The sequence below is a fragment of the Mauremys reevesii genome, linkage group 2, assembly GCF_016161935.1.
Source record: "Mauremys reevesii isolate NIE-2019 linkage group 2, ASM1616193v1, whole genome shotgun sequence".
NCBI lineage: Eukaryota > Metazoa > Chordata > Testudines > Geoemydidae > Mauremys > Mauremys reevesii.
This window is the reverse complement of record NC_052624.1, coordinates 39721113-39748559: the sequence shown is the minus strand read 5'-3', so window position 1 is coordinate 39748559 and position 27447 is coordinate 39721113. Positions and strand designations below refer to the sequence as shown.

Genomic DNA, 27447 nt, shown 5'->3' with positions numbered 1-27447 from the left:
GCATTGGCCACTGTCGTTAGACAGGATACTGTACTGGATGGACCTTTGGTCTGACCCAGTATGGTCATTGTTATGTTCTTTAATCATAAATTGAAAACCTCAATTTTTGTCCGAAACCATTTCAGAGTGTCCTTATAAATTTAGAAACAGGAGCACGCACACAAAAATTCCCAAACTGTGGTTATATCATCAACTGGTGGGGCATGGTCCAAAAGTGGGTTGCACCTATTGCATGAAAGCTGCAAAATCCCTCCTTAGTAAGACCCACCAGTAATCTAGGGAGGGAAAGGAAGAAGCAGCTCTCTCCTTTCTTCTTCCTAATGCTATTGCCTGTGCCGTGCTCTTTCCTCTCTCACCCGCCAACCAATCCAAGAGCAGCACCTCACCCTCCACAGCACTCCATTCCAGGGTAGGGAAAGGGAAAGTGATACTTCAAGGGGTGGTGGGACCATCTGCTGAGCTTCCCAACATCCAGAGCTGCATGCTGCACAGACAAGGGTAAGGAGGGAGAAGTTACTCCAGCCTGGGGGAATGAGCCTTTTCATCCCTAGCCCCCATCAAGGCCCTCTTCACCCCAACACTTTTGGATCTCCAGCCCACAAAATTCCCCACAAACCAAATCCCATTACCATTTGCTGCAAAATACTATGGACTATAGCGAGTTCCATGCAGGGGTGAAAGTAATTTAAAGGACTTATGAGTACGCCAGAGTCCTGAGCAGGGGGCATGGCCTCAACTGGAAGAGGCGGAGCCTTTAAATACCCAGACCCTTTCCATCAAGATTTAAAGGCCCCAGGGGTTCGGCTGTGACTGGGAGCCCCAGGGCCTTTAAATCATCCCTGGAGCTATCAACTGCAGGGGCAGCTGGGAGCCCCGGGGCTCAAAGGTGATTTAAAGGGCCCAGGGCTCCAGCTGCTGCTACCACAGCAGAGCTCCGGGTCCTTTAAATCACCAACAGAAGCCTGCCGCAGCTACCCCAGGGCTCCGACAGCAGGGCTCGAGCAGTGATTTAAAGGGCCCAGGACTCCCCGCAGCGGCCGGAGCCCCTGGCCCTTTAAATCACCACTGGAGCCTTGCCGCTGCTATCCTAGGCTCTGGCAGCTGGGTTCGGGCGGCGATTTAAAGGGCCTGGGGCTCTGGCTGTTGTGGGGAGCCCCGGGCCCTTTAAATCGCCAGCCTGGGGAAGTCGGTCTAGTCCAGCATGACGTACTGGTTCTTGCCGGTATGCCATACTGGACCGTACCCCCTTACTTTCACCTCTGGTTCCATGAGATTATTTTGGCTCACTTGCCAAACAAGAATGACAACCATCGGTATATATTGTCTATAAAAATGTGCTTTCCCCAATAGCCTCAAAATAGTACTCTGTGTGATGTAACCTAAAGTTTTCAAATTATGTTTACATTGAAATCCATGTCTTTATTTTCGATTACATCACTTAGGATCCACACTGTTCCCTCCCTTACAGCCTTACCACCCTCTGTATTCTTTATTCATACACCCGCCTATACCCTATTAACTGCAGGGGCATTTATTACAGAACCTTGTACTGTATCAAAAGCCATAACCTGAGACAGGTTTCTATGGCAGGATACAATTGATTTGTTTCCTAATGTTTTGCAGGTGCTACTTTGGTTTCAGTAGAAGATTTAGCTGAATCCAAATTTCTAGCAGACACGATAGAGCCACATAAAGGAGAGACAAGTGGGTTTTGGACAGGAATATATAGAAACGTTGATGGTAATTATTTTAGTTTTGATATTTAATCATACATATTCTGTATTAAATAGACTGAAACCTGATTAAAATATGTCATAGCTTAGGCTGTAATGAATAGAAAATAGAAATTCATCTGGAAAGATTACCAAGCAGTTACAAAACACAAATTAGACCTATGGTATCTTAATCTGAAAATCTTACTTCAAGGTTTTGGTTTCATCTAGCAAAAGTGTGTTCTGTGAAATATTGTAAAAGAGAGAGATTTCTGACTCTTTGGTTTGGTTTCAGTTTTAAGGCCCAAGCATGTAATAAGATCCAAATGAGTGGACCCTTATGCCTGCATGGAGACCTAAGGAATTCAATGGCCTTATGCTTATTAGCTATGTTTTGTGATAAGTGTCTGAATAGCATAATAGGACAGATTCTCATACACCTCCTGAGATGCACAACACAGTAGGTGCAGTTCATAGGAAGAGGGGACAAAGGTGCCTTTGCACTGCCTATATTCTTGGCTGTTATGGGGTCCAAAATGAGAGCTGTCTATTGAGCTTAAGTTCAGAAAACAACGTGAACCTGGCTAGAGGATGTTGTCTTTCCGCAGCTGCAGACTAGTTAATCAGTACTGGTCATGAGCGGTAAGGAAAGAATTAGACTTACGGTTACCAGGAAAACAGGATTTTTGGAGAACAAGGAAAGAAAACGTTGGAATGGAAGGGAGCAAAATTAGCCTCAGTCTAATGTCATCAGAAGGTTTTCACTCCCCTCCCCCCCAATACTTCCAGTATCTTTAAGATATTTTAGAAACTATGATGAAAATTTTCAAACCAGGGTACCCAAAGTGAAGTATGTAAGTGTCTATATTTAAGCACTTCAGAAAAATCAGCTTTCTTTTCAGTGGGAGTTACCTACACATGACTTTAGGTACTTAAATAAAAGTTGCCTGACTTTGTGGATTTAGGTGCCTAATCCCCAAGTTTGAAACTTTTGTTCCATATACCTGAGAAATATGGGCCTATATCATAGAAAACTAGGAAAATGTAATTCTCCATATCTAAGAATGATAATTTGCAAAGATAAAGGCAGTATTTCCTTTGGAAAAGAATAAAGGAAAGTAAAAATCTATATGCATGTCATGAAATAAGCACCATGAAGATTTTTTTAAATTTTCTTTTTAGAAACTAAGAAAATTAAATATAAATTCAGAGTGACACATATTAACCAAGATTGTCTATAGTGAGTTATGGCTACATTTTTAATGCATTTTGTCATTAGGGTTGTGGTTATGGCTAGACAAAACTACAGTAGATTTTGTCAACTGGAATAAAGGACAGCCTTCAAGTAATCAGTTTGAGTACTGTGTGGAAATGTCTGCATCGTCTGGGTACTGGAATACCATTCCCTGCTCTTCCCAAAAGGGGTCCATTTGTAAGAAACCAAAGAGTAAGTGATATGTTAAATCATATGATTTGATGTTGATGGTTTTATTTTAGTAGTAATGCCACAGAACATATACTACAAAATACATACTGTTTGTGCTGTGTGAAGTACAGTGTGTCCACATTTCTCCTTTGCTGTTTGCGATTACAACATAAAGCCAAAAATGTCTGAACATTCACATAAGGTAAATACCACAGATTAAAGACCCTATTCACAAATATCGTGTATAAATATAATCTAGATCCAGTTTTTCTGCATTTCACATTCAAATATCAAAAACTTCAGCGCATGCTCTGTGACTCTGTCCATACTTAGAGTGCAAGGGTACAATTTGCTCTAACATGCCGAGGTGGTAAATGAGAGGGGAAAGCAAAACTTAAGAAAGAGCAAGTAACAAAATGTATATGAGATTTAACAAAAAATATTCTGTTTTACAAAGTTTAATGGGCCAGTTGAGTATCCCTCCCCAATTCTTGTGCAAATGTAATGTATGCCTCATATGGCTTACCCACAACTAACTGCATGTAACTTCACGGGCTTTCCTTCCAGGCTTTCCTTCCACCTACTGCTGTAGATGTTTCGATATCTTATTTATTACCTAGTATCAGTGACTATTGCATAGGCACATAAGTAATATCAAGATTTGGGTATCCTCCATGATGTACTTCATACAGTTTCAGACTTTCCCACATAGTTGCACTCCGTGAGCACAGACCAAAGAATGTTCAAGTAATAACTCAGGATGTTACTGAATTTGAAAATTCTTTAAACATTTCTGCATTTTTTTTCTTTCCTTTTCCAAACTCCTTTAATTTTTTTTGCCTTTGGAGAACAAGACTGCATTTAAGTGATTTTCTTTTCTTCCTCTTGCCATGTGAAGATACATGGTGTACTGTGTTCCAGTGGCAGGGAGGAAGGCCAGTTCCGGTTAAGCAATCACTAAACTGGATCTTCACCCAGAACTCAAATAGAAATCTTTTAAAAGCTAGAAAAAATGTTTTGGTTAGCATTTATCTTATTGCTGTGCAACTCAGCACCATCTGCCTTTGTCAGGAAGCAGATCTATCAAAATATCATGAGCTATGCTGCTCTTGTGGTATTTCTGACTCAACTCAAACAGCAAGTACTAGAAATATGATACAAAAGCTTGATTTCCTGTCCAATTTTGCAACCTACACAGATTGGTATAAGTTCTACATTTTGTGAGGTTCACCTATTATTAGTCTCTTCTCCTAAGTGGGTGTAATTGCCCCAGACATCAGCTTTTCATGCAAGTGGTAGCATTAGGGCCTTCCAGATGAGTGAGTGCTTGATTTAAGATAATTCTTCTATATCTTTTATCATGAGTTCATAGCATTATAGACCAATAAGCGTTTTGTTGCCAAATATATTGGAAAGTACTAAGTCAGTGCTGACACCTGGTTAGTACTTGTGGGACTGATTGTCTCCAACCCCTATGTGGAAGCTCAATGTGGGGTGAACGTGCAAGGAGCCTTCCTACCCTTTTGTTCCCCGAAACAGGGCCCAGCCACAACTGACAGAAAGGGAGCATAGCTGTGGTCACATGGTGGCATAGTAGGCACATTCCCTTTGCACTCCTGTATGCACTGGAAGGCACTATGCCTCCCTCCAGCATGACATTTCGGGGTGCTCCTCTTGGAGATGTGCAAATCTGTACTGCCTCCTGCTCAGGGCTGTGTCTGAAAGATACAGTCTGCCTTTTAATAGCAGTGAAGTCCCACTGCCCATATTTTAAATTTGCATTTGAATTCATAATCATCCAGTTGCCATTGAAGTATTGGTAAGTGGTATTAATTTTAAAAGCCTTGCAGACAGCACACTCCTTGTACAGCACAGCGAAATAGCATAAGCAACTGAGCTGGTACAAATCAAGTGTTTGAGAACTGAACCCTGTAGATGCAAAATTATGAGCTGCATATACTGGAGCATGTTAAACTAAAACCTACTATGTCTTGACTAGGCTGTGTACAGTACAGAAAAGTAGGACATTTTTTCATCATTTGAACATGCTAAGCCAGATTCTCTCCTGTACTGAGCTCCCTTCAGTGCAAGAGATTCGGGGTCATCAGGGAGCCAGCTATGCCAGGACTGAGTGGGCAGTTGGTATAGGAGCCAGCTCTGGAGTCTTTGCATCAGCAGAGCCCTCCCACAGGGAGAATTCTCAGCTAGGAGGCTGTGGCCAGATCTGGTATCTTTGCACTGCCTGAGAGGTACAACAGGAAAAGTGGTCAGAACAGTGGGGGTGGGAGACTGGCCATTCTCTCAGAGTGGCAGCCATGTTAGTCTGTATCAGCAAAAACAACAAGGAGTATTTGTGGCACCTTAGAGACTAACAGATTTATTTGGGCATAAGCTTTCATGGGCTAAAACCCACTTCATCAGATGCATTTTATGCCCAAATAAATTTGTTAGTCTCTAAGGTGCCACAAGTACTCTTTGTTGTTTTTGGCCATTCTTTGGGGATTATCATTAAATGAGCTATAAAACATGACTGGTGCATCACACATTTTAAGTAATTCCCAAACTTTTTTGGCAGAATGACAACTGCAAATATCTATGTTCACATTAGGTCATTAGGTCATTAGGCACATGTTTAACTGTGAGCATGTGAGTAATGCCATTGAAGTCAATGGTACTACTCACATCCTTAAATACCTTCATGAATCAGAGTCTCACTGTGCTTGGACATTATTTGATTATTTATCAAGAAGCAAGTACAGTAAGAAACTTTTATCACTAAAGTGTTTGGGTTCTGCTACAATGAATGTCAAGTTAAAGTGGGCATCACATTTTTCATCTTTATTAGTTTCATTTAGCAAATGCATCTACAATAAATGAATAAAGCGGTATGACTGAAGCAGTAATTGTTTGTACAGTGTGTGCTTTACTGCATATATAATTTTAAGGGTAAAATGCAGCTGTTTGCAGATTTTGACTAAATGTGGGGTTATTTGTTTTTGTTTTTGCAAGTGATTGAAGCTCAACCAAGTGAGAATCTAATAATTAAGAAAGGTAGGACTATTTTCCTCACAAATAACTTCAAAGATAAATCCACATAAGTTTATAACTGTTATTTATTGTGTTTTCTGCCATAATTACTATAAAATGCATGTCAATGTCCTAAAATATCCATATATCTTGTTCATGCATAAGGGCATGAGTGGGAGTGAGTTTTAAATAACATTGAGGGGTAAGGTTATTCTTTTTCCATATTCTCCTTTCCATGGTGTCACTTCTTTACAGTCAAAAAATATCTCTGCAAACTGACAATATATTCAAACATAAAATACTGTCTTTCCGCTCCCCTGATCCTGGGCCAGCCAGGGGCTAAATGACCCCCAGATTACCCTTAGGCTACAGGCACCTATAAGGATTATGGCACAGCCTGGGGATCAAGGAAAGTGCCATGTGCTGTGTCCCTCAGCCTGCCCTCTCCCAGGGCTGCCCAGAGGATTCAGGGGGCCTGGGGCAAAACAATTTCGGGGGCCCCTTCCATAAGAAAAAGTTGCAATACTATAGAATACTGGAGGCCTCACAGGTGTAAATCAGCGGTTTGACCAAATGCTCCCTGCTCTCTGAGCTACACTCAACATAGGACATACACTCAACATAGGTGCGGTGAAGGAGGTGAGGGAAGAAGGTGACTTTAAGTTCATCCCCAGCATGACTTAGAGCTACCTATCACCCCAGAAGGCTGTTGTAGCATCTCAGAATAGCTGAAGTGCATTGGCACCCTGACTGTTTCCTCTTTATCTCAGCCATTTTCTCCATGCTCAGGACCAGGAGCAGATTGACCTACAGACAGTGTGCTAGACTGAGAAAATTCTAGGCTAGGGAAATCATCAGTAGACTGGCTGAGCTAGCTTTCTGGTCTTTTTTAGCTGCCTGAACAGTGCACAGGGGTCATAGGATGGTTGAGGGTTCTTCAAAAGGAATTAACTCCTGATTTACATCAGTGTGAGTGAGAAGAGACTCAAGCCAATGTTTTTTCTCTAGTCTGCTGCCTAATATCTATCCTAAGAATTGTCTCTCTAGTAATTATTTTTCATTTATTTTCAGAAACACCTGCCCATGGCACAGTTTGGATTCTAATTATTCTGGTCCTTATTCTAGTAGGAGCAGGCCTCACAGCCTATTTCTTATTCAGGAAAAAAAGACAAAATAAACTACAAACAGATGCCAGCTTCAATCATGTGCTATTAGAACACAGAGATACTGTAACTGGAGAGAGTGACACAAAGGATTCTGTGGACAAGAAAGAGCAAAATGAACACACTGTCGTCTAGTGTGATAAAATAACTGAATTGCATGTCTGATTTTGAGAAAAAATTATGTAACTGGAATTAATGAAATTTTAAGAAAATTTGCATTCTCCTAGTAGACTGTTTTGAGCTCCGCATATATACATAGTAGCCAAGGCAATTATCCCTTTTATAATCTTGAAAATGTCCTGGAACAATTTCACAGGAGGGAGACTTTTGAACATGCACAGTGTGGATAACTAACAAGTATGGCAAATAGACAACTGAAGAAAACTAATGAAACACGTAGCCGTGTGAATTAACATTCAGGCATCTTTGGTTTTTAGAGTCTTGCATCGCCATTACCCATAAAGAGTGTCAAGACAGCTGAATAGTGAGAATTGTCTCAGCAAAGCAGGTATCCTATAAATGTCACTCAAGAGATCCAGCTGTTTAGACTATACATCAGTTCAACATTTAAAAGACTGTAGTGTTATTTCAGTCAAGATAACTTTGATATGTATAATTTATAATTATATAATATATGTAATTATATTATATAATATATAAAAATTTGATCTACAAAATAGATCACAATAATCTTACTTTTACACAAATTGTTTTACCCACTTTATTAGTTCAGTATTATAATCTTAGTTTGTGACTTTGTAATACGATTTCTGTAAGCTAATCAAATGTATGTCATGTGTGGATTAAAATATTTTTCTCACAATATATGAATAGGTGAAATTCAAATGTAAATGTTTTTCCCTCATTCATACCTCCAATTTCAGTTTTGTAAAATAAATAAGGCTGTTTATTTCCTATAGGCTTGCATTTTTATAAGATTCTATGGCTATGAATATTTTTGTATCAGCTTCAAATTAACATTAAATATGTAAACAAAAGGATTTGTTACTTAGATAAGCAATGATCAGCTTAACATGCAGAGATGCTGATCAAGTGAAGTATTTACTTGTGAGATGGATTGGCTAAGACCATGGGGGAACAATAAAGTATGTACAACAAATGCCTGTCTAAAAAGAGAAATAAACAGTAGGGCAGATGCAAAATAAAGCTGTCTGTGCCCATTTTTATTTGTTTGATGTGGGTTGTGCATTTCATTATCGTGCCCTCCATGACTTGCTTTGGAAATTGTAACAGTGCTTGAATTGAAATGCTCTGGACCATATGACATACCAACATTTCTTGGTAGCATTCCACCTGACAGACATACTGGACTCTCTTACCTTTCTGTAAATCTTAGGACATCTGTGCCAGATTGCAGAAAGACCTGTGTCCAAGGAACAAGAGGGAGCCAGGAAATCAAGTGTTCTGAGAAGAAAAACCTGCAAAACCAAACTCTCCTCAAAGCAGAGCCCCCCCTCTGGAACTCCTTTCCTCTGCAATCCCTCTGAGCCAATGTCTAGCTACTTTTAAAATATGGTTCACGATACACCTTTATTTGGCTTCTTCCAGATAATGACATTTTGCTTATGGCCCTTCATTGTTTGGTTGCTGGGAAGAGGGCTTAGGGGAGAGTCAGTTTCTGCCTCTTTAAGGACCGGGTGAAAGGGTGTGTTTTGTTTTATTTTGTGGTGGCACCTGGGTGACATGATGGTAGGTACCTAAGATAACCCTCATACTAAATAGGTAAAGACAGGTTTCTACATTTCAAAAATGGGCAGTTATGTTTTTGAGGTGAAAAAGAACATGATTTTTAATCTGGGTTTTCTATGGCAGGCAAAGTCAAAGGCCAGATCCTCATGTCACCAGGGTTTGAATCCCCTTCCTCTTGTTTAAAAGCGGTTTGCCAACAAAATTTTGATCCAGATACACGAACAAAACAAAGACAAAGGTGCTCAAAAACACACAAGTAATGTCCCAGAATGAAGAAATAGTAACTTACATAAGAAATAGAGAAAAAGGAAACAGCACTTTTAAGTTCTTACGTAAGTTTATAATACAGAGATCTGTTAGCAAGACTAGTAGAAACAGGAGCTAGAAATACTGCACCATCTGTTTCCTGTCAAAACCAATAAGAACATAAGAATGGCCCTACTGGGTCAGACCAAAGGTCCAGCTAGCCAAGTATCCTGTCTTCCGATAGTGGTCAATGACAGGTGCCCCAGAGGGAATGAACAGAACAGGTAATCATCAAATGATCCATCTCCTGTTGCTCATTTTATCAATAATGATAAAATTGCTTCCAATAGACAATAGAAAACAAATATTAGTTCACATCATAAAGTTCATAACATGAGACATCTCTATAAGACTTAGAGTAGGAGGGACCCTCATTACTCCTTCGTGTCTGGCCTCAAACCCATTTCTTTTGTCATAGTCATGTACTTGTAAGTCAATTCTGAGGCGGACATAGCTTCATTTCAGACCCAGAGGTCTACAAAGTGCTTTTTGATCTCAGATGAAATTATGGTTGGGTCATTACACAAAGTAAAATCATTTCCCCATGTTTATTCTTCCCACACACACACATACTGTTCCTCACACCTTCTTGTCAACTGCTGCAAATGGACCATTTTGATTATCACTACAAAAAGTTTTTTGTTCTCTACTGATGGTAATAGCTCACCTTAATTGATCACTCTTGTTAGTGTGTGTATGGTAACACCCATTGTTTCATGTTCTCTATGGGTATATATATATATCTTCCTACTGTATTTTCCACTGCATGCATCCGATGAAGTGGGCTGTAGCTCACTTAAATTTGTTAGTCTCGGTCATACATTCGATGTTATGTGTCCCCACTAAAGCACATGAATTCAGCGGAGTGCATCCACAGTACCGAGGCTAGCATCGAATAGCGGAGCATTGCACTGTGGTAGCTATCCCACAGTTCCCGCAGTCTCTGCCGTCCATTGGAATTGTGGGTTAAGCTCCCAGTGCATGATGGGGCAAAAAACATTCTTGTGGGTTTTTCTGGGCGTATGCCGTCACTCGCTCCTCCCGCCATGAAAGCTACGGCAGACACCATGCTGCCAGCAGACAGTGCAGCACGGTGCACCGCCTGTCTCCTGGTATGTTCAATCCACTTCGAATGTGCTCTCCTCTTTCTACCTACTCTTTCATCTAACTATTTCCTGCCATTTCTCAGCCATCGTGAACAGAGCCGCACAGCTTCCACTGCTTTTTCCATGTTGTCTGTCCTGGGCTCCCGTGGAAGCTACAGAAGGCAACAATTCCCTGCCATCTCTCACCCATCATGAACAGAGCCACACAGCTTCTGCCACAAACTCTGCTCTCACCACTTTTTCCATGTTGTCGATCCTGGGCTTCCACTGAAGCTACAGAAGGCAACAATTCCCTGCTGTTTCTCAGCCATCGTGAACAGAGCCGGACAGACAATCTGGAGAAAGCGGCAGGAGCTGTCCTGGGCTCCCATGGAAGCTACAGAAGACAACCATTTACCGCCTTTTATCGGCCATCTTGAATGAAACAGCTCATTTTGCGCCCTTTTTCAAGGATTACCCATGCAGGCGCCATTGCGCAGCAAACATGGAGCCCGCTCAGATCTCTGCTGCAGTTTTGACCATTGTAAATACCTCGCACGTATCCAGCAGTATGTTCAGTACCTGTAAAACCGGGCAAGGAAGCGATGACAGTGCAATTACTGTACTGATGAGAACATGGACACAGACGTTCCTAGATGCAGGGCATGTGGCGATTGGGAGATCGTGGTGGCATTGGGCCAGGGTCATGCCGTGGAACGCCGATTCTGGGCCTGGGAAACAAGCACAGACTGGTGGGACTGCATAGTGTTGCAGGTCTAGGACGATTCCCAGTGGCTGCGAAACTTTCGTATACATAGGGCCACTTTCATGGAACTTTGTGACTTGCCGTCCCCTGCCCTGAAGTGCAAAGACACCAAAATGAAAGCAGCCCTCACCGCTGAGAAGTGAGTGGCCATAGCACTGTGGAAGCGTGCAATGCCCGACAGCTACCGGTCAGTCGGGAATCAGTTTGGAGTGGGCAAATCTACTGTAGGGTCTGCTGTGCTGCAAGTAGCCAACACAATCATTGAGCAGCTGCTATGAAGGGTAGTGACTTTGGGAAATGTGCAGACCACTGTGGATGGCTTTAATGTGCTGGGGCTCCCTAACTGCGGCAGGGTGATAGACGGAACGCATATCCCCATTTTGGCCCCAGCCCACCATGGCGGCCAGTACATAAACTGCAAGGGGTACTTTTCCATGGTGCTGCAAGCACTGGTGGATCACAAGGGACATTTCACCGACATCAGTGTGGGATGGCCAGGAAAGGTGCATGACGCTCGCATCTTCAGGAACTCTGGTCTGTTTGAACAGCTGCAGGAAGGGACTTACTTTCCAGACCAGAAAATTACTGTTGGGGATGTGGAAATGCCTATAGTTATCCTTGGGGACCCAGCCTACCCCTTAATGCACTGGTTCATGAAGCTGTACACAGGCACCCTGGACAGTAGGAAGGAGCAGTTCAACTATAGGCTGAGCAAGTGCAGCATGGTGGTGGAGTGTGCTTTTGTACGTTTGAAAGGGCGCTGGCACAGTTTACTGACTCGGTTAGATCTCGGCACAACCAATATTTCCATTGTTAGTGCTGCTTGTTGTGTGCTCCACAATATCTGAGAGAGTAAGGGGGAGATGTTTATGGTGGGGTGGGAGGTTGAGGCAACTCACCTGGCTGCCAGTTTTGCACAGCCAGCCAACAGGGCGATTAGAAGAGTGTGTTCCTGTAATGCTTTACGAGACTCCGTAATTGTTTGCCTCCATGCATTCAGCTGGGCCCTATCAGTGCGGGAGGACTGCATGAGCTCAACGAACATGTCCTCCCGAGTTCGTTTTTTCCGCCTTCTAATCTGGACCAGTCTCTGGGACGGAGTAGATAGGGGCCAAGTTGAAACATTTGCACCTGCGGGAGGAGAAAAAGGGAGGGTAGTATTTTAAAAAATACATTTGCAGAGAACAAAGGGGGCACTTTGGTATGAGTAAGCCATCACACACGTCCGGGCAACAGAATTCAGCTTGCAGGCAGCCCCTAGGGGCGCGCAGGGTTCTGCTTCTTCTACATTCATTTCAATGCTTTCAAACTGCTGGGCCCCCTTTCCCACAGCCAGGGGCAGCTCTAGGAATCCGGCTGCCCCAAGCACGGCCGCCCGCCGCGGGGGGCGTGCTGCCGGTCGCCGGTCCTGCGGCTCCGGGGGACCTCTTGCAGACGTGCCTGCGGAGGGTCCGCTGGTCCCGCGGCTCCGGTTGAGCTTCCGCAGGCATGACTGCGGGAGGTCCACCCGAGCCGCGGGACCAGCGCACCCTCTGCAGTCATGCCTGCGGGAGGTCTGCTGGTCCCGCGGCTCCGGTGGACCTCCCACAGGCGTGACTGCGGAAGGTCCGCCGGAGCCGCCTGCCGCCCTGCCAGCAAAATGCCGCCCCACGCGCGCGCTTGGCACGCTGGGGTCTGGAGCCGGCCCTGCCCACAGCAAGCAAAGCCTGGTGGGTTTGCCATGTAAAAGGAGGTCCTGCGGGCTCTCTGTGATGATCACTGCACACATAACAACCAACCCCCACCCCCCGCCCCCCACCGCATGGCTCCGGTCAGCTTAGAGCAGGGATGAGCCATTTACTCTAAATGCGAACAACCCAGCATGGCTGGGTTCCCCCCCCCCTCACCGCGTGGCCCCGATCAGGCTCTCACTCATCAGGGTCATGGAACAGGAGCCCACCTTGGGAATGAGGGGAGGCTATTGGATCCAGCGTTAAGATTAGTTGCTGGCTAGAGGGGAAAACGGATTTCCCACTTGCCGCCTGTGCACTGTCCTCCTCCTCCTCCTCCTCCTCTTCATCCTCCAATGTCTCTTCCTCCTCGCTCCGTGCAACTCCCCCATTGCAGATGTCCACAGACAGTGGTGGCATCACCCCCCATAATTGCATGAAGCTCACGGTAGAATCAGAATGTATGGGGCTGTGACCCAGAGTGCCTGGCTTTTGGGTATGCTTGCCTGAGCTCCTTGAATTGTGTACGACACTGTTCTGGGTCCCTGGAGTAGCCTCTTTCCGTCATGGCCCTGGAGACTTTAGCGTAGGTATTTGCTTTCTGTGTTTTGGAATGTAGTTCTGCCATAACAGACTCATCTGCCCAGCATGCGATGAGATCCAGTACCTCCCATTCGGACTATGCTGGGGCTCGTCTGCGAATCCAGGACTGCATGGTCGCCTGTGATGGTGGACTGTGCTGATGGTCACCTGTGCTACTGGTGACCAAACAGGAAATGAAATTCAAAAGTTCCCGGGGATTTTCCTGCCCACCTGGCTAGCACATTGGAGTTGAGAGTGTTGACCAGAGCGGTCACAAGGGAGCAGCCTGGGATAGCTCCCGGAGGCCAATAATGTCGAATTGCATCCACAATACCTTTAACCCAGGACTGCGATCTTGATTTAAGCACTACTCCACTTGCCGAGATGGAGTACAGAAATTGAATTAAAGAGCCCTTTAAATCGAAAAAATAGTTTGGTCATGTGGACAGAATCTTTTTTTTCTGAAATAACTCAGCTAATTCCAAAATAACAGGCTAGTGTAGACCAGGCCTTAGTTTGTGACAGTGCGGAGGCAACTTCCTGCTTAGCTCTCCTGCTGTTGTAAAAAAGGGGTAGTGAAACTGTCTGAAGCTGGCCTGGATGAACTCGTTGATACTCAGACAGGAAACAGGCAAAACCTTACATTCCATAGCTATTTTGTTTATCAGCATTTCTTTAGAATTCAGCAGCTTATCCAATGCCTCCCGTTTTGCAGAGCTCCTTAAGGATTTTCCTTCCCTCTTGAGTTTATGTTGAGCTGTTGTATCAGACAGTTTGTCTAATAGAGCTGTTTGGAGGATGGAAGGTCCATTTTGCAACGAATTTTGAGATTTCAAAAACTGGCTTTTTTCTAAACTGGAACCACCCCTGCCTCCCCCCAACACCACATTGTGAAATTCTCCGCAAAGTAGTCAGCTCAACTGAAACATTTCATTTTGATTCATACTTTTGTTTATTATTTTGTATTATAAGATATATTCATAATGTATCATACAAAACAGAAACCATTTTAAATGAAGTCATTTTGAAATAATTGAAATGCTTCATTATGAAAATGTTATAATGGGACATTCTTCTGAAACAGAATTCCAGCTAAGTTGACCTAATTTCTCAAAGCATTTAAATGCTGATGGAATATGGTTCAAAGTTTCTCCAACCAGCTCTGTTCTCTAATTCTTGCATTTGGACCTCTCCATTTCATTATTGCTGCATTGGTAAATCTGATTTTGGATTTTATGAGCACATAAGCACACAGATACCTACCCACCTTTAATTCAAGTTACCACTTCTCTCAGCCTACCTGGTATATGAGGAAGTATAGCTACGTAGATTAATTGTTGAGTCACAACTCTTCTAGCACATATATAGATCCATAATGTCCTGATTAGGTGTGTCACCATTGATTGCCAGGATCCAATACAACTTTCCCTTCACAGAAGTGTGTCCTCATTGATAGATGTGATGCCTTCACTCTCTAGCTAGCTGAATGCCTTTTCTCTTTTAAATCATATTTTTCAAACAGTGCAATCCGTAATTGTGAGAACTAACTGGCAAAAAAAATATAAAATCATGCATGCTATTTCCCCTCTTCATCTTCCCCACCCCTGCCTTCCTCCTTTCATGCTGGAAGAAATGTTAAACATACTGTTTAAGTTTACTCGTGGCTTGCACAATGTAAACCAGGTAGCAGGTCCGGTGGTGGAAGGTCAGCTTTGTGGAGTTTGTGGTGATGCAAGACAGCACATGGGGTGAAACTTTCAAAAGTACCTAGTAGCCCTAGTCTCTTTTTCAGAAGGTGGCTTTCTCTGGCAAATGGAGAATAAACTAAGATAAAGGCCAGCTTTAATGTTAGTGTTAGAACCTTAGCTATTTCCAAGCATTTTGACATTCAGGATTTTGGTCTACAATATTTTAAATTCCTAATGCTTCAATGGAAGCTTGGTCCAGGGGATAGGGTACATGATGGCACAGCCCTGACAACTTGCCTTCTCTGCTAAAAAAGGTATATTTTTTAACTCAAGGAAACTAATGTATACAAGCTATCCTGAGGTAAAAACACAGGAAAGAATAGGCATGTTTGTTTTGCTGTGAGATAAACTATGCAAGGTCAACCCCAGGCAGATGTATTTTGCTGACCCAGCCTAGCTTACTTCATGATATAACTAAAGTGCCTTGTCTTCACTGTGTTTTGTTTTTTAACCTCAGGAGAGCTTGTGTACATTAGTTTCCTTGAGGTAAAATGTATATATTTTTAAAGTAATGACAAGGCCTGGGAGTCAGAAGACCTGTTTTCTATTCTCTGCTCCACTGCTGGCTTTCTAAGTATGTTTTTGAGAGTTAAAGTTCATTTTTGAAGGAAAGGGAACAGCTTTGCTCTTTTATTCTGTTTGCTCCCTGATACCTTCACTAGAGAGTTGATTGACCTGACAGTCCAACAACTGATTCATCTGCGAAACTAACGTAAGTCCAGAAAAACAGTATTGATCTGTCACTATTTATCGCCTGCATTTCTATGGAAGGACATTTTGTTCTTAGGAGCGAAGTTTACACTCTGAATTTGTGTTATTTTAAAAAGCCACGTGACAGGATATTTCCTTATTTAGAGCCCAGAGCTTTCCTCTGATCTGTCAGCCTTTTGAAACTGAGGAGGACCTGCCACCTAGCTTGTTTGAGAAGGATTTTATTGACAGCAACAAATTACAACACATCTCTTGGTGGAAAGGAGTTAAACATTTGTGATGACTCTCTCCATGTTGCTGGTTTTTCTCTCTCTCATTCACAGTGCTTTGCAGCTACTGGGTAAGTCACTGTTTTGTCTCCGGTATCAGAGTGGATATGAAAGTGCTTCTCCTTCTTACCCTTTTCCTTTGACACTCTGGTCCAGTCTGTTTATTTTGCATTTATTATTATTCCTAATTTGAGTGATTTAAAGAAATGGGCTAGAGAGGCTTATCCAGATGTGTTGGATCCTTCTCAGAATAAGGTAAATATTTACTGAAGCAGCAGGGTCCAGGCCTAGCAGGGGAGCAGAAGTAACAGCAGAGGCAGACACACTCAGGTGCAATCTTGAAGATTCCTGTAGGATCTGATTTAATCAGCAATATATATCTATATAAAAGAATAAAACATATTGGATGTGTACCTTCTTCCACTTTAGATGAGCTTGTAAAGGAAAAGATGTGACTTGCAAATAAATAATTGGATGTTGAAGTGGGGCTATATGGCTGTTAGAAATATATAAGCTTGTGTGTAAAAATGTATCAAAGATATAGGCAGAAATGGTTGTGAGCATTGGCACGGGGCAGAGTTAAGGTTGGATGTGCATATTTAACTCTGAATAAGAACTTTTGGCTCAAATCATGGTTGGCCCTGCATTCATAGAATCATAGAATCTCAGGGTTGGAAGGGATCTCAGGAGGTCATCTAGTCCAACCCCCTGCTCAAAGCAGGACCAATCCCCAACTAAATCATCCCAACCAGGGCTTTGTCAAGCCTGATCTTAAAAACCTCTAAGGAAGGAGATTCCACCCCCCTCCCCTAAGTAACCCATTCCAGTGCTCCACCGCCCTCCTAGTGAAAAAGTTTTTCCTAATATCCAACCTAAACCTCCCCCACTGCAACTTGAGACTATTACTCCTTGTTCTGTCATCTGCTACCACTGAGAACAGTCTAGATCCATCCTCTTTGGAACCCCCCCCATTTCAAAGAGGATGGACCTAGATCAGGTAGTTGAAGCAGCTATCAAATCCCGCCTCATTCTTCTCTTCTGCAGACTAAACAATCCCAGTTCCCTCAGCCTCTCCTTATAAGTCATGTGCTCCAGCCCTCTAATCATTTTTGTTGCCCTCCAATGGACTCTTTCCAATTTTCCCACATCTTTCTTATAGTGTGGGGCCCAAAACTGGACACAGTACTCCAGATGAGGCCTCACCAATGTCAAATAGAGGGGAATGATCACATCCCTTGATCTGCTGGCAATGCCCCTACTTATACAGCCCAAAATGCCATTCGCCTTCTTGGCAACAAGGGCACACTGTTGACTCATATTCAGCTTCTCATCCACTGTTATCGCTAGGTCCTTTTCTGCAGAACTGTTGCATAGCCCTAGTCTGTAGCAGTCCATGGGATACTTCCATCCTAAGTGCAGAACTTTACACTTGTCCTTGTTGAATCTCATCAGATTTCTTTTGACCCAATCCTCTAATTTGTCTAGGTCCCTCTGTATCCTATCCCTACCCTCCAGCATATCTACCACTCCTCCCAGTTTAGTGTCATCTGCAAACTTGCTGAAGGTGCAGTCCACGCCATCCTCCAGATCTTTAATGAAGATGTTGAACAAAACCGTCCCCAGGACCAGCCCTTGGGGCACTCTGCTTGATACTGGCTGCCAACTAGACATGGAGTCATTGATCATTACCCGTTAAGCCTGATGATCTAGACAGCTTTCTATCCACCTTATAGTTAATTCATCCAGTCCATACTTCTTTAACTTGCCAGCAAGAATACTGTGGGAGACCATATCAAAAGCTTTGCTAAAGTCAAGGAATAACACATCCACTGCTTTCCCCTTGTCCACAGAGCCAGTTATCTCCTCATAGAAGGCAATTAGGTTAGTCAGGCATGACTTTCCCTTGGTGAATCCATGCTGACTGTTCCTGATCCTTTCCTCTAAATGCTTCAGAATTGATTCCTTGAGGACCTGCTCCATGATTTTTCCAGGGACTGAGGTGAGGCTGACTGGCCTGTAGTTCCCTGGATCCTCCTCCTTCCCTTTTTTAAAGATGGGCACTACATTAGCCTTTTTCCAGTCATCTGGGACCTCCCCCGACTGCCATGAGTTTTCAAAGATAATGGCCAAAGGCTCTGCAATCACATCCGCCAACTCCTTTAGCACCCTCGGATGCAGTGCATCCGGCCCCATGGACTTGTGCTCATCCAGGTTTTCTAAATAGTCCTGAACCACTTCTTTCTCCACAGAGGGCTGGTCACCTCCTCCCCATGCTGTGCTGCCCAGTGCAGCAGTCTGGGACCTGACCTTGTTCATGAAGACAGAGGCAAAAAAAGCATTGAGCACATTAGCTTTTTCCACATCCTCTGTCACTAGGTTACCTCCCTCACTTAGTAAGGGGCCCACACTTTCCTTGACTTTCTTCTTGTTGCTAACATACCTGAAGAAACCCTTCTTGTTACTCTTAACATCTCTTGCTAGCTGCAACTCCAAGTGTGACTTCACCTTCCTGATTTCACTCCTGCATTCCTGAGCAATATTTTTATACTCCTCTCTGGTCATTTGTCCAATCTTCCACTTTTTGTAAGTTTCTTTTTTGTGTTTAAGATCAGCAAGGATTCACTGTTAAGCCAAGCTGGTTGCCTGCCATATTTACTATTCTTTCTACACATCAGGATAATTTGTTCCTGCAACCTCAATAAGGATTCTTTAAAATACAGCCAGCTTTCCTGGACTCCTTTCCCTGCTCATGTTGTTCTCCCAGGGGATCCTGCCCATCAGTTCCCTGAGGGAGTCAGTCTGCTTTTCTGAAGTCCAGGGTCTGTATTCTGCTGCTCTCCTTTCTTCTTTGTGTCAGGATCCTGAACTAGACCATCTCCTGGTCACTGCCTCCCAGCTTCCCATCCACTTTTGCTTCCCCTACTAATTCTTCCCTGTTAGTGAGCAGCAGGTCAAGAAGAACTCTGCCTCTAGTTGGTTTCTCCAGCACTTGCACCAGGAAATTATCCCCCACACTTTCTAAAAATGTCCTGGATTGTCTGTGCATTGCTGTATTGTTCTCCCAGCAGCTATCGGGGTCTCCCATGAGAACCAGGGCCTGTAATCTAGTAACTTCTGTTAGTTGCACCTAAAGGCCCTAACTAGCATTGGAGTCACTATGCTAAGCACTTTATAAACACATAGTAAGAAACAGTTTCTGCTAATTTGACGCTTACCATCTAAACCAGGGGTGGGCAAACTACGGCCCGCGGGCCACATCCGGCCCGCGGGACTGTCCTGCCCGGCCCCCGAGCTCCTGACCCAGGAGGCTCACCCTTGGCCCCTCCCTTGCTATCCCCCATCCCCCGCAGCCTCAGCTCACTCGCTCCGCCGCTGGCGCAATGCTCTGGGCGGCGGGGCTGCGAGCTCCTGGGGCAGCGAGCTGCGGAGCCCGGCCTGACCTAGTCTCTGTGCTGCACGGTGGCGGCGGCTGCGTGGCTGTAGCGCCGCCAGCCAGCGGTGCTCCAGGCAGTGTGGTAAGGGGGCAGAGGACGGAGGGGTTGGATAGAGGGCAGAGGAGTTCGCGGTGGTGGTCAGAGGACGGGGGTGTGGATAGGGCAGAGGTGGGCAAATTACGGACCGCGAGCCACATCTGGCCTGCGGGGCCATCCTGCCCAGCCCCTGAGCTCCCAGCTGGCCCCGGCCCCTCCCCGGCTGTCCTTCCTCCCCCGCAGCCTCAGCTTGCTGTGCTGGCAGCGCGGCATCCTGGCTGGCTCCGGGGCTGGGCGGCGCGGTGCAGGGGCAGATTTACAAGTGAACACAGGGTGCCCTGGCAAAGGCCCCCCAACAACAGGGGGACCCAGGGCCGGGCACTCGGGCAACTCAACACTGGCTGCACTGAAATCATATGCAGGCGGGCGGTGCAGATGGCGGGAGCGCAGGGAACGCAGGCGGAGGACTCTGGGAGCACTGGGAGGCCACGCAGCCGGACAGAGAGAAGCGGCCCTTTGAAGGGGAAACCGCCGCTTCTCTCTGGCTGTGCGGCTGCCCCTGCTCCTGTTGAGTCCTCCGCCCATGTTTGCGGGGCCACATTCCGAAAGGGGCTGTGGGGGAAGACGGATAAGGGTAGGGTCCTGGAAGGGGGCAGTCAGGGGCAGGGGTCCTGGAAGGGGTGGTCAGGGGTGGGGTGGATGGATGGGGTCGGTTGGGGACAAGGAGCAGAGGGGTTGGATGGGTTTGGAGGTTCTTAGGGGGGCAGTCAGGGGGAAGGAAGTGGGAGGGGGTGGATAAGGGGTTGGGGGCAGGCTGTTTGGGAGGGGGCACAGTCTTCCCTACCTGGCCCTCCATACTGTTTTGCAACCCCAATGTGGCCCTTGGGCCAAAAAGTTTGCCCACCCCTGATCTAAACACACAAAACTGACAGAGTAGAAGAAAATATTTTTATTATTCCCATTGTACAGCTAGAAAACTGAGGCACAGAGAGATTAAATGACTTGTTCAATGTCACACAGGAAAATGGTAGGCAAACTGGGGAGTGAATCCATATCTCCTGATCCTAATCCAGTACCTTAGTCACAAGACCATCTTTCTTCATGGATCTTGATTACTTGGAGTTTCTCAGATTCTGCTTTGTGGCTTCAACTCTGTTCACCACAGAGCTGTGATGTTAAGACACAATCTAACCATTAGGAATGGAAGTCACTGGGAGCTGTGAGTGTTCTGGAGTCTGAAAATGAGGATTATTCCATTTAGATGCCTAAATATGGATTTAGAACCCTAATTTTGGATACCCAAGTTTGAAACATTTAGTGATAATATAGAATAATTCCTCTTCAGTCTTAACTATACCTAATAGAATGTTTGGTATCAATAGTTGTGTGTAGAGCTCTGTTCGATAAGAAATTCTGTGGTCACACTACAACTGCAGCATGGAATTGTGGGCAATAGACTTGTTTAAAATCACTGATCAGAGGTAGGGCCAAGGCCTATTATACATCTAAGAGAGGTTATTTTTATTTTGAAATTCCATAAAGGTATATTCAGTATATTCATTTGATTTAGAAAAGTTAATGTAACAAGATACAGTTAACATCTATACAGGTGATTGAGGCAATTGATCCCCTCACCCGCCCCCCGCATTAATTTTTTGTTTTGTTTTAGCCATTTAAAAACAATTTGACTTCTTAGCCTCCACTGAGAAGAATAAAGTAAGAGGCCCCTGGCACTGACCACACAGGAATACACAATGACAACAAATAAATGAGGAAAAAGCTTCCTCAGCTGATGCTCAGCCTCTTGGCAGCCTTGTCACTCATTCTCGGAGTTCAGATGGATCCTCCTCAGCTGGGTTGTGGGTAATTGTTCTGCCTTGTCACAAAGGGGCTCCTGTGGCACCTGCTTTGCCAGGCCAAGCAGCCTCTCTGCCTCTTCTGTTGCTGAATTCCCCCTGTTGGAGCTGAGCAGGGAAAGAACAGCCAGCAGGAGCAGGTGGTGCCAACATGTGAAGCAGCTCAGAACTGTTCCCAGGATCCTCCAGCCAGACACAGCCATCCAGCAAGAATTCCCCACACCAGCCACCGAGCAACCATAGCCCTCCAGTAACACCTTAGCTACCCTCCCAGGTAGCACACACTCACCTGAAAACCCTAACACCCAGCTGTCGCCCAACAGCACTCTGTTTACACCCAAAGAACACCCAGGTACCCCAGTCTCCTGTCTAACACTATATCCTGCACCTGTGTCCTATCCTTGCCATAGCTTGGAGCAGGGTGTGTTGACCATAAGATGAGATTTATGGTTATAAGCAAATTATTTACAATATAAAAATTAGCTCATTAAATAATTTGTATAAAATGCTACACATGAGCTCCTTCAACACTTGTGTAAGCCCCAGAGCTAGAAGGCTTAGGGAGCTGGAACATAGGTACTTCTATAGAGGAAATGCCAGTTCTAGCCTTCCCTATTTATGTTAATTGTAATATTGCATACTTCCACATTCTGTGTTTCATTGCTGTAGTGGAATTTGCCTATCAGCTGATTGTATAAGTTATATTAGACTCATAGACTTTAAGGTCAGAAGGGACCATTATGATCATCTAGTCTGACCTCCTGCACAATGCAGGCCACAGAATCCCACCCATCCACTTCTATAACAAACCCCTAGCCTATGTCTGAGTTATTGAAGTCCCCAAATTGCGGTTTGAAGACCTCAAGCTGCAGAGAATCCTCCAGAAAGTGACCCGTGCCCCATGCTGCAGAGGAAGGCGAAAAACCTCCAGGGCCTCTGCCAATCTGCCCTGGAGGAAAATTCCTTCCCGACCCCAAATAGGGCGATCAGTTAAACCCTGAGCATGTGGGCAAGACTCACCAGCCAGCACCCAGGAAAGAATTCTCTGTAGTAACTCAGATCCCACCCCATCTGACATCCCATCACAGACCACTGGGCATACTTACCTGCTGATAATCAAAGATCAATTGCCAAATTAATTGCCAAAATTAGGCTATCCCATCATATCTCTTACTGTAACTGCACTAATGAAACATTGGATAACAAGCTATTAGTTTTGTACGCAGTGTAGTTGTAACCATGTCAGTCCCAGGATATTAGTGAGACAAGCTGGGCGAGGTAACGTCTTTTATTGGACCCACTTTGGGTTTCCTTTGAGGATGAGGTCTGATAGGTATGATATAGCATGATCATTCTGTGAAAAGTGTTCACCCACAGGTGATTTATCTTTTATCATTTTATCATTTTCCTTTGTGAGTGCATTCAAGAGCAGGGTGATTGTGTGGTTTCACCCACATAGTTATTATTGAGGCATTTAGTGCATCCAGAAAAGTTTCTTGGAAGAAGTTTGTTTCACCCACATCGTTGTTATTGGGCCATTTAGTGCAATCAGAAAAAACTTCTTGGAAGAAATGTGGTTTTGGGACAAAGTTAAAGGAAAAAAGAAAGTTCCATTATAATTATTGCTTTGTTAAAATGAGGTATAATATAAAATCTTACATTTCTTCTTTGCTTGATTGTCTCTTTGTGTTGTGTATGCACAAGTCACACCTGATTTTTTTTTCCTTCCTACTTACTAGGGCTCCTGAAGATACTGCCTCTGTCGCTCTAAGTGGGACTTGAACCCACAATCACTTGCCATGAGTAAAAGGCCCATTCTTGATTCAATAAAACAACACCTCACATCAGCTCACTGTTTTCCTCTCAACCTCTCTCCAACCCAAATACATTAATTATTCTCATTTTGTTTTGCAGATAATGAAATATTTTTAATATATAATAAAGACCTCAAGCACTGTGTACAAGCTCAGAGTTCTAACTCCGTCACAACTGCCACTTGCAACCAGGACACTGAGTCACAAAAATTCAGGTGGGTCTCTGATCACCAGCTTCTGAGTGTAGCATTGAGGCTATGCTTGGGAGTGCCTTCAAAGAAAGACCAGGTGATGATCACTCTGTATCCTTGTAACAAGACAAGTGAACTCCAACACTGGGAATGCAGAAATGAAACCCTTCTTGCAATCCAAGGAGAAGATTTGTTTTTTAACTCTGGCAGCAGAGAAGAAGGAAATGTTATGCTGCAGAAGGAATCAGGTGTGAGGAGTAAGTGGAAGATCTATGGAACCACAGATGATTTGTGCTCTCAGGGCTATGAAGGTAAAGTCTGAAAATTAATCTTTTTATTGTTCTGAACTAATTTATTTGTGTATGTGTTAGAGTAATTTGATGTATATTCATCTGATTGTATAATCAGCCATGCTCAGTTCTCATATGAGACTATGGCAGAGCATGACCGGGCTTATACATCCCAACCCTACAAACACACTCTTCACTTTACACACGAATCATATTATGATATGATTTATTCAGCACCATGAAGGAAAAAAGTGTAACATTTGTTGTCTTATTTGTAAAACAAAAATGGAATTACATTATTTTTAATTATTAAATGTAACTGTTAGTCTAGTCAGCTGCAGTATATGTGCTAGTAAAGTACATTGTAGTTCCTGGATGAGAGGCACAAATTTATCTCTGCTTACTTTACACTTCAACTTTGATGGCCCATTAATATCAGAAAAGAAAATCAATTCTGTGTACAGTTCCTCCAAATGCTCTAAGTGACTTTAGAAGATGAAAAGTCCTTTTAAAAGTGAACTGAAAAGATATTTACTTAAAAATAAACAATTGTTAAAAATGAAGCTATACCAGGAACACTTTTTTTTCCATTCAAAGAAATGTATCTTAAAACGAATTTAGTGAAAATAACTAGGTGCTTCCACCAGCTCATGAGCATGAGTTCTGAAAGTTCAATTTCCAGCTGCCACAGCTAATGATAATACTGACCAAATGTGTAAGTCACACAGTGTTTCCTTGGCTGTCTTATGCTGCTCTGAGAGTAACAGTTGGCCATCAGTGACCATGCATGCAGTGGCCCTCCCACGTGGGATACAGAGGATTAGAGAGTTGGGCACCTCAAGCTTCCTTATTTTTATTACTATTTCTATACTGACTTCTATCATTTTGTATCCTCAGATTTGTTTACATTGCTAGGAAATGCCAATGGGGCACCCTGTGTATTCCCTTTCAAGCTGAGTGGTAAATGGTACGCTGAGTGTACAGATGCTGCCAGGTCAGATGGCTTGCTCTGGTGTGGAACAACAGCAGACTTTGACACAGACCAATTGTATGGATTTTGCCCGTTAAAATGTAAGTTCTGAATGTTGATTTAGAATATATAATAGCACGATATTTAGGAAACAGAACAACCCTGCTGAAATGTCACTGACAGTGTCATGTTCACAAGGCAGAAACTTGAAGTGATTTATTTTGCATCATCCTCTATCTCCACCCTATAACATTTCGTACAGAGCAATAATGTGAAATCTAGTGCAGTAGAGGCAGCCATATAAAATGTTACCTGTGTGCATCTATAATTATAGAAAAAGAACTCTGGCTAATTGGGGACTGTTATCAACTGCAGAGTTTTGAGCAGTATCTCTAGGCAACTCTAAATTCTACTGTAGTCAGCATAAAACCACCAGTGAATCAGGCAGCCACTATCAGTTGCCTCAGGGGCTACTTCCCTTACTGCCAGCTATGGATAGCAGCAGCATATTTCCTCTCCATCTCTGGCAGGCCCCCTATGTTGCAGCTGCAGGAAGGGTGACCAGATGTCCCGATTTTATAGGGACAGTCCTGATATTCGGGGCTTTGTCTTATATTGGTGCCTATTTCTCCCCGTCCTCTGTCCTGATTTTTCATACTTGCTATCTGGGTACCCTAGACATAGGAGCTGGCTATGCTAGATGTATATCCCCTTGGAAGATGTCAGCAGTCTCCTGTGTGGTGAAAGGGAATAGAATGGGCCACGGGACCTGACCCAGCATGAGTAAGGGTTGTAGAATCAGGCCATTACAATCTTCCTGGAGAGCCACATACTCAGTTGATAGCCATATGTAGGGTCAGGAAGGAATTTTCCCCAGGTCAGATTGGCAGTGCACTTGGTTTTTTTCACCTATCTTTGCAGCATGTGGGTACAGGCCTCCAGCACTGGTGCACCTCGGTCTGTCGTATTCTTTGCCTGTAGCATATAGTAGTCTAGTCTTCTGTGGGTTGTAATACTTTGATTTGATTTCAATTGTTGTGCTTAGTGTTTGGGTGCTGGGTGGTGTTGGTGGCCTGTGATTTACAAGAGGTCAGACTAGATGATCTAGTGGTCCCTTCTGGCCCTAAACTCTCTGGCTTCATGACCCTATTGAAATGGATACACACATGAGGTTAGAGAGGTCACACTAGGAAGCTTAACTCTGAATTTACAGAAAATAATACAAATGCAATCTCAGCCTTCATCTTGCGTCAATGTCATCATTTGCTTTTAATTTTCTTGCTTTTTCAGAATGAGAAAGTCAAAGACCAGATTCATCAGTTTGCTGTGACTGTTCTGTGCCACTCCTGTGATGCAAAGCAGCTGTGAATCTGCCTTAACCAGTGCTGAATTTGGCCATAAAACTAGAAACAAATAACTCCTTCCTGAGGGTGCAATGGCTGTTGAGTCAACTCTCATCCTTTCTTGGCCTGCCTAACCCCACCTCCCAAATATGGCAGCATGGGAATGCACAGGGAGCCACCCAAGAGCTTTATCATGTACGAGACTGTAGATATTGTGGGCAGGAACCCCAAATTCTTACCTATTCTCTACCCCTTGTTGTGGAACCATGTTAAATCTATTATGACTGGGGCTATGTAGTGCCAGGGAGGGAAGGAGCAGGATTTGCCCCATTGTATTTCTTTCTTTGGAAGATTGTCACGTCTGAGCTATGAAACCGAATATATCAGGTGAAATCTTGGCCCCGTTGAAATTAGTGGCTTATCCCATTGACTTCAGTGTGGTCAGGCTTTCATCCATGGAACAAAATAACAGACTCCCACTTTTAAAGAAAGGGTTCTGTTTTCTCCATTGGAATAGTGCAACTTTACAAGTACACTCACAGTTAAATTTTATCATACATTTTATATGTATTAATCAGAATAAATGTCAACATTGCATCCCACTTCTCTCATGCAGATAATGAAACTCACAGATTTTGGACTACAGACCCTTTGACAGGCACCCACTACCAGATAAATTTCCAATCAGCTCTAACATGGCACCAAGCAAGGAAAAGCTGCCAGCAACAGAATGCAGAATTATTAAGTATCACAGAGATACATGAGCAAATGTATCTGAGAGGTGAATTATGGAAGCAATTCTGAGTGAAAACAAGTTATTTTTCAATATTGGTTCACTAACTTTTCAGTGGTTTAATCATCTATTGTAATTAATGAGACTTTTGAATATTAGCAATATGTGATAACTCATAGGGAAAAAAACCTAAACGCAGAAAGTGATGTTTTTGAACCGTGATGTGGGATTACCATTCAAATGGCTTAGAAAGTGTCTGATTCAATTCCCTTTGCAGTAAATACAAGGATATCAACCTCAAAGAAAAGTAGTTTAGGAAATGTCCTTGATATGATAAGAGTGAAGGAAGAGCTGTTTTGTTGCATATTACACTAGATACTGCCATTTATAAGCTTACAGTACTGGAAATTCAGCTGTTCCTCATATAGAAATTCTAATACATACAGCATTCTGGGAATTTCCTTTCATATGAAGCACCTGACTGGATTAACCCTGTCAGCAGCTCACAGAAATATTGTGCACATAAATATAGGCTCTGTTTGAATTAAGCCTTTGAATGATTTTGC

General features: G+C 43.8%; 2 protein-coding genes across 9 annotated transcripts in view; both read left to right on the top strand.

Moving 5' to 3' along the window:
* Positions 1–7881, top strand: part of LOC120397234 (macrophage mannose receptor 1-like) — a 58150-nt gene extending 50269 nt beyond the window's left edge. For 2 of the 3 annotated variants that reach the window (XM_039522935.1, XM_039522934.1), the window contains exons 25-28: positions 1624–1740; positions 2992–3159; positions 6148–6189; positions 7237–7881. In XM_039522935.1, coding sequence (XP_039378869.1) covers positions 1624–1740; positions 2992–3159; positions 6148–6189; positions 7237–7463 — 554 coding nt within the window. In that variant the 3' untranslated portion in view covers positions 7464–7881. The remainder of the gene's footprint in view (positions 1–1623; positions 1741–2991; positions 3160–6147; positions 6190–7236) is intronic. The other variant, XM_039522936.1, reaches the window with a different exon arrangement.
* Positions 7882–16138: 8257 nt separating this feature from the next.
* The window catches only part of LOC120397230 (macrophage mannose receptor 1-like), a 58303-nt gene continuing 46994 nt past the window's right edge, over positions 16139–27447 (top strand). For all 6 annotated transcript variants that reach the window (XM_039522926.1, XM_039522924.1, XM_039522925.1 and 3 more), the window contains exons 1-4: positions 16139–16285; positions 23455–23856; positions 24733–24906; positions 26765–26929. In XM_039522926.1, the coding sequence (XP_039378860.1) occupies positions 16225–16285; positions 23455–23856; positions 24733–24906; positions 26765–26929 (802 nt within the window). In that variant the 5' untranslated portion in view covers positions 16139–16224. The remainder of the gene's footprint in view (positions 16286–23454; positions 23857–24732; positions 24907–26764; positions 26930–27447) is intronic.